Source organism: Epithele typhae (assembly GCF_022376455.1).
Source record: "Epithele typhae strain CBS 203.58 chromosome Unknown BXZ73scaffold_360, whole genome shotgun sequence".
Classification (NCBI taxonomy): Eukaryota; Fungi; Basidiomycota; class Agaricomycetes; order Polyporales; family Epitheliaceae; genus Epithele; species Epithele typhae.
Genome location: NW_025954551.1, coordinates 1 through 7,693, shown reverse-complemented (window position 1 = coordinate 7,693; position 7,693 = coordinate 1). Strand labels below are relative to the sequence as shown.

Here is a 7,693-nt window from a genome sequence, read left to right as displayed (position 1 = left end):
GTTCAGCCGTTCAACCGTCCGCCACGGCCCGCCTCGAGACTCACGAAAACAGAATTATGGAAGATTCTCAAGACCTCCTCTAGCCATGACCTGTTTGGACTTGCTTCGCGGGCGGCCCCCGGGAGGGGACGGGCCGAGGCTGGGGCGCTTTGGGCTCCTTGGGACACGCCACTCCTTGGGATACCCACCCTCCGACCCACATTGAGAGTCCTCCGTGCCACTTCCACCATCCGCCCCGCCACCTCATCTCATTCCCTCCGCAGACCCTCACGTAGATATTGTAATGAGTGAGTTTATCGCACATATGACCTTTAGACCTGTGTGCTGATTTCACACTGAATGGCGCAGAATCTGGTACTCGCCAGATGCCCCGAGAGCGGCCCCAGGACCCTTCTCCGATTCTCCGCAAGCACAGCATCCCTCACTGCCACTGGTACGAACGAGCGTTACGATTCCACGGATCGGATACGGTGCAATTCCAATACTACCTCCTCGTCGATTCCGTGAGCAATGCGGAGGCCGTCCTTCTGGCTGCCGGCTGGTCCCCTGCCGTTCATCCCCCAGCCGTTGTAGAGGACTTTTGGGAGCCCGCTGTGGATGGATTGCCGGCTGTCCTTTCACCGCCCGTGGCGCATCCTGATGCCATCCCCGGCGAGGACGACCTCGCCGTCCTCTTCGATGTTCAAGCCTGGCCTGGCATGTCCGAGGACCTATCATCTTCCCCGGACCCCAATAGCCATTACCCATCTCTCCCGCGGATGTACTGCGCCTTAGTACACCGCGTCCTAGACTCCTTGTCCGAAAGGTTTACGTCCTACCTCGTCGTTCAACTGGCTTATCTCTCCGCAGCTGTTCGGTCCGAGCTGCCCTCACCGGAACTACTCGAGACCATCGACCCTGACCTCCATCAATGGCACATCGACTGGCTCAAAGGAGAGCTGAATATGTACGCCTTTGCAACCCTCGCCCACGAGCGATCCATCCGCGAGCAAGCACGCAACGGGGCCTGGAAGCTCATGGAAGAAGGCACCGCCGAGCTTGGAGGGCTGAAGTATGACAGGGAGATGGAGGCGCGAATTCGAGCTAGTTATGGAGATGGCTGGAAATACGAGAAAATATCGGACGATGAAGATTTCGACTCCTTGGGGGAGATTAAGTCGGACCAGGAGATAATGGTGGTGTCGGGCAAGCCCTCTGTGGAGCTTGATACGGAGGTTGACGAAGGTGAAGTCGAAGGGGGCACTGCTGGAGTGGACAAGCATGGCGGCGAGCAGGCGGATGTATGAACGGATTGTCATCTACAAGGCGAGCAAGGAGGAGCGCGAAGTGGTACTAGTTTGTTGATTATGAGGGCGAGAACACAGTATTCGATCAAGCAGCGCCATGAGAGAGAGAGAGAGAGAGAGAGGGCAGTTCAATCACCTCCTCTACCGGAGGTGATCCCGGAACGCTACTTAGATAAGCACGGCAGCACGCCGACTCCCGCGCTGTCCTGTAGACGCCCCGTCGTCCGACGAGTGGCCGCACGAGCACATGTCTAATATAGTATATACGAAAGTCACGAAACTATTGAAGCAGTGATCAGCCACCGCATATATGGAAAGTATGAATCAGAAGGTCTGCCATCAATGTCATAGCAGCCTTGTCTCCGATCCACGCCGCCAGCCTGCCAATGTCCCGTGACGTCATGCGCACGAGTCACCACTTCTAGGGGTGCTCATGTCGCGAGTCACCAATCATAGGGGTGCAGGGGAATAGGAATAGGAGCACCTACACACCAGACAAGATGGGGGCAGAGGACGGGAGGGAGAGAAAGTGAGTGAGAAGTAGGAAGGCTCTGAAGGAGCAGGACAATAGTGGAGACATCGGCGCTGAAGCGTAGGGAAACGACACGAAGGACCATAGAGTAGGACAACTCGCGAAGACGAAGTCGGCGCTGATGCTCAGGGAAACAGCACGACGGCGATAATCGCGTAGGGATAGGATGAAGCTCACTCGTGGAGCTGCCGATACAGAGTCTTGAGAGCGTCCGGGACAGTTGTGTAGAAATCGGCGCTGATGCGCAAGGGAATCGGCGCTGATGCGCGGGGGAATCGGCGCTGATGCGCGGGGGAATCGGCGCTGATGCGCGGGGGAATCGGCGCTGTTGCGCGGGGGAATCGGCGCTGTTGCGCGGGGGAACGGCGAGGAGAGAACAACATATAGTGCGTACCGGGCGCGCAGACGGGGTCTGCGATGGAGAGAGAGATGAAGAGATACGACTAACACGACAGTACCCATGAGAGGACGTCTGTGAGGGATTGAGGTGAGAGGGTGCCAAATGTTTGTACTCAGATGCCGACAATCTCGGACTCCCCATACTATTCCATCGCAGATCTCGCTTCCCGAATGAACCGGTCATTCATTCAACCTTGCGCAACGGCCCGCCTCGAGGCTCGCGTAAGCAAGACTGCAGAATATTTCATGACCTCCTCTAGCCATGTCCCGCGTGGGGCAAGGGCAAAACACCGTGGCCATGGACGTGTAGCATTGATCATAAGTAGTCTATGTCAATGTTCGTGGGGCTCCCATGCTGCGTCCCATTGCAGAGGGCAACCTCATCTCTGCAGTCCTCGAATCTCACAACAAGGGGATACGTCCTACTTGTCCGAACCGCTCCTCTAGGGGTGGAAGCCCTTCTTCTTGAACTCCCACTTCACAGGAATCACGCCCTCGGCTAGGTTCGCGCCAAGAGCTTGGAAGAGCGAAGGGCTCATGTCTGAAAAGCGGTCGTGTGCGCATGAGCCTACTGTCCCAGCGCACAGCAATGGCTGTGCTCACCGATATCGTTTTCGCCACAGCCAGGACAAGAGTCGCGGACCTTAGCGAACGCCTTCTTGTTGGTCTGCGTGTTGACAATGTGCACGAACTACCAACACAGGGAGGTTACACTTTCACACGCACATGATTTGGGCTGAAGGGACAATACCTGCTCGCAATGTTTGCCGTTCTTGAAGCGCGACGAGGGGATGGCGACTATGTGGTCGCTGTCGACATTCGTCTCGCCACACGCTCCTAGCCCGACGTGGAAGAAGGTGCCCTGCAAAAGTGTCAGCGCTCTCCTGCTTACTCCCGAATAGTACAAGAAAACCTACACGTCCGACGTGCACAACGCTCCTCAGAGCGAGCGCGACCTCAGGATCAGGAGTAGGAGTGGCCACGGCGGAACTAACCAGGGCGACGGCAAGAACGAAGTAAGTACTGAAGGCAACCATGGTGACAAACAAGGGGGAGAGGGTTGAAGAGACGTTCGCAGAAACAGATTGCAGCGCAGAAAAGCGAAAGCAGGGCGAGGCTTGATGTTCTACGTCCGGGTGAGTTGACTGGGAGACTGGAGAGCCATTGTAGATGGCACGCACCTTTATACCATCGTGCAAGCGGAGAGGGGTACGAACGCCGGAACGCAATGTTCGGAGGGCCTCGATGCCGACTGCACTGCGCTATGATGCACCCGGTGCGCGCTGTGTCAAGGAGACAGCGTGTGGCCAACGGCCGAAGTCCTGGAGGCCAGACCAACAACATTGGTTCAGGCAGCAGCGACTCGCTTTCGCTCGCGGGTATCAGCTACAGATGTGCATTGGGAGAGAAACGCCGAGGGAGAATGTTTCGCCAAGAACCCTCACCTCCGTCAGAGAAAGGCGTATCTGACAAGTCTTGCACTGAAACCGGATGCAAGCACGTACGAGAAGAGCTTCCACTATCGACTCAGTGGACCGTCGAAGGCGGGTTTGCGCACTTGAGCAACCGCTGCTGCTGGAGAATCATGGTCTGATTCCGAGAACTTCCCGCTATTCGCGGACATGCAACAATTGCCCGCCCGTCGTGGTGACGTGATCAGTTGCAATAGAAGATACCTGCAAACAAACGTCCCGCCAGTCAATTTAAGGACACGGCGAGTACTACGACACTCACCCACTCAGACAGAAGCTGGCATTTTTCGTTTAGACGTGGCAAAGAGTCCTTGGGGCCTTGTCGGTGTAAGAAGCTAAGGCGTGACTGCGGATTAGCGCCGACCGCCGAGCGACCCAGGCTCGACTGGTCAAACGCGTTAAACACCGACAGCGTGTAGGAAAACCGGAGCGAGAAGATACCGGATTATCCAAAATTCCAGAAACATCACAATACAGCAGATGTACTTTACATACTGTTGTTTCGGAAAGCATATACCCAACTGTCCAAACGGTGGTCCTCACAACCAAGGTTCCGCGGCGATAGACACGGCTGCGGCAGGTTGGCTATGATCTTGATACTGATCTAACGCCTCTTGCGCCTTCTTCTCCCTCCACTCGCAGCCATCGCGGTACTCGCACGTCCTATAGAGGCCCGATCAGCATGGACGCCAGGAATATAGCCCAAGGACGCAGCTACTCACATGCAACGCCTCGTGAGCCCGACCTCCACGCCTTCTGGCGCACGCTCGCCATGCCACCACGCAAGCACGCGGGCCATGTACGAATCGAGGTAAGCATCGTCATATACAAACTCTTTCTTCCCAAGAATCCGGGCGTCCTCGACTGCGATTTCCGTGTCTTCATCTTGTGCGGCATGCGGAGATGATGGCGCGGTCTTCGGGGGCTCCGAACCCACCAAGGTTGAGTTGGATGGTGCCGGCTCGACTTCCTCCGGGACGGGCGCCAGCCGCTCCTCCATCGATGGGTCCTCGGATGCGGAGGCCTCCGCGTCTGCAATCGCATCCTTGAGCACCGGGACCTCCTTCGCCCGCGCGAGGAGGGACTCTTGCAGCGCCCACGCAAGCTGCGGGTCGCCACCCAAGCCCCCGCCTAGACCGGTGGCTTCGAGAGGAGGGCCGAACGGATGCGTGAGCACGCCCAGATCGCCATCTGCCACACGGCCCGACGCGAGCGAGTCCGAAAGGCTCGTGAACATCGCCTTCGCCAAGTCGCCTTCACCTCCCTCACCGGGACGTAGGTCGCTCACGCTCGCCTGGATGGCGGCCGCGAGGTCGTGGGCTTCCTGCTCAGTCAGAGGCTCGTCCCCGTTGCGCCGACGCGAGCGACGTTGATCCTTCTTGCCCCGTCGCGTGGATGGTTGGAGGCGATAGACGAGTGTTAGATTCTCGTCGACGCCGGCAATGTAGAGCGCTTCTATGGAATGTGTCCAGTGTGGTATGAGGTCGTTTAGACAGGACACGTTGACGAGCGACTGGGTTGAGTAATTGGCGAGGTCTTGGGTTGTCTCAGGTCCGATGCCGGCGTCCTCGATAAAAGTGTCTGAGAAGCGCTTGGCGGGGTCGACGCCAGCGCGTTCCCAGAGGAATTTGAAGTCGAGGGGAACAGATGAGGAGCGGTGGGGATGAGCAGTAGCGAGGAGGGAGCTGAGCAGGCGGTGATAGAGCATTAGCTGGAGGCGCGAGCCAATGGTGTCCTCGTCTGGTGGTAGGTAAGGTTTGGTTCGGCTCTTGGTATCGGAAAGATGCAAAGCGAAGCGAGGTGGCATTCCGTCAGGCGAATCATCGAAAACAGGTAGTTCTGAAGCGCTACTTGATGGCGTCTTGGGTAGAGCACTCGAATGGGTAGCCAACTTCGAGGGCGGGAGGAAGAAAGAAGTGATTGGCTGGTCTTGTCGAATCCTCTTCGATCGGTGAGGCGAGCTACTTGCCGGAGAACCACCAGAGGCTGAGCGCTTGGATGGGCTGCTTCTGGTAGGTTCAAGTGTTGGCATTGGTTTGCGTACAACCTCGTCCTGGCAGCATGTTCAGCGTCAGAGGGAGATAACATGGCGGGAGACCCACAATGATGCCTGTTACAAGCTGGTCGTTTACAAAGCCAAACACAGGCATCTCGCGCTGATATGTAATGGTGGTGAGCATACACGCACATACGGCGTGAGACCCACTTACGCATACGCCAACCTCGGACAAAGCCTGAAATGACGCATACATGTTGATCACGCTGTCAAACCCAGTGAGCACGCGCAGACGACCGCGCAAGAAGAGAAGTACCGCAATGCCCATCGTTCCTCGGCCGACTTGATCTGAACCTTGACCGTATCAGGTGCCAGTTCAAGCTCAAGAGCCTTATGTATCGACTGCACGCAGGGTTCAAGAACGAACAAAGGCAGAGACATAGTCACACACCTTGCCCCGGCTGGTCGTGCGCTCGTTTGATTCCGCGACAGTAGTGATGACCTCGATCTGCTTGCCCGCGGCGGAAGTAAACGACGTTGGTCGCTGCTCCATCTTCAAGTTCCTCTTCTGGCGCAGCCCATAGTCGAACTGCACCTCACACCTTCCAACCCAAGCCGAGCCCCCACCATAAGTGTCCCCGTCTCCAGCCCCACAGGGTCAGCGCACGCACCATGACGGGGCCGTCAGATCCGTGACGGACAGCGGGCGCTTCCAGCCGCGGAACAACTGGTACGGCGTGCCCTTAGCGCGAGGCCCTTTAGAGGGAGGAGGCAACGCGGGCTTTGAGGTCGGGGCAGCCTTCACAACAGAACGGGGAGACGAGTCAGCACGTGCACCCTGCTCCAAGGCGACTTCAAGGCGAGGACCTCCGTGCCCGTCAGCGCCCCCTCCTCCGCGTCCTGGACTTGCTCCTCCTCCCCCGGCTCGGGGGACAGTGGCTCTGGGGCGTCTTCCCACCTCGGGTGGGGGAGGAAGCGGAGCAGGCGCACGGACGGCAATAGCCGCGAGGGCGCACGCGTCGATCGCCGCAAAGTCGGCGTCGGTGAGGTCTGCAAAGAACGGATCATCGTCGTCAAAGTCTTCCACGTCTGGCGGGGATGGTGGTGGTGGCCGGCTTGTGCTGGGTGAAGGCGTATGAAGAACCTTTGACGGAGCTGCAGAGGGACGAAGGGGCGAGCGGACGGGATGGGACACGAGTTCTTCGATCTCTGCGAGGGCGGCGGGGTCGAGCGGGGGATAAAACGCGTCGTACTCGTCATCCGAGGTCATTCTGGGGGCTGAGTCAGACACAGGGCCGAGTCATAACTGGGGGAGACTTGCAGCGCGGGAAGTGGACAAAGGCGTCCAGGATTGAAAGCATCGTGGGCGCATGAGCCTTGAGGCAGATCTAGCGACGCGTCAGGTCCGAGCTCGCGTCACGATCACATGACACGATTTGTAGTATCGGCGCCAAGTTCGGCCGTTATACTAGTACGAATGTCGACGGGCATTAGAGCTGTTTGGAAATGCACTATAGTGCACGAACCTGATGCCACTTCGGTGTCTCCACCGCTCCACGGCATGTCGGCCTGCTGGCCAAACACCCGCCAACAGTCGCATGGAGCAAGGACTCCAACGCGCCAACTCACGATTACTACGGTGCACTATCGTAAGTTTTTAAACAGCTCTATTGTCATGCTCGTGAGTTGCCTGTCCCTGGTTGTACCGAGAACCAACACAATGAATAGTCTTTAGGTGTATTGAAATTACAAATGTTTTGACCACAAGCCGCAATCGCTTCCATCCTCATCGCCGTCCAAGGGCCACCAGTCGCCGAATTGTTACGCCCAAGTATACTCGTTCGCGCCGCATCTATGTCGACGTGTACAGCTAATTATCATTCCATATACTCGTACCAGCGTCCGGCTTCACTTTAGCTGGCAGCATTTGAACAGCTCGCACCATGTACAAAGGTTTCGATTACAAGTCAAGCGCCTCATAGCTGGATGATTGCGGGCCCGGGGACAC

General features: G+C 57.4%; 1 protein-coding gene across 1 annotated transcript; it reads left to right on the top strand.

Annotated features, from left to right (window-relative positions):
- Positions 1-365: 365 nt before the first annotated feature.
- Positions 366-1,286, top strand: BXZ73DRAFT_110390 (uncharacterized protein; the record flags this gene model as incomplete). The annotated part of the gene is made up of 1 exon (XM_048017338.1): positions 366-1,286. One exon carries the CDS (start codon positions 366-368, stop codon positions 1,284-1,286), a length of 921 nt encoding a protein of 306 aa, XP_047870642.1.
- Between the last annotated feature and the right edge of the window lie 6,407 nt (positions 1,287-7,693).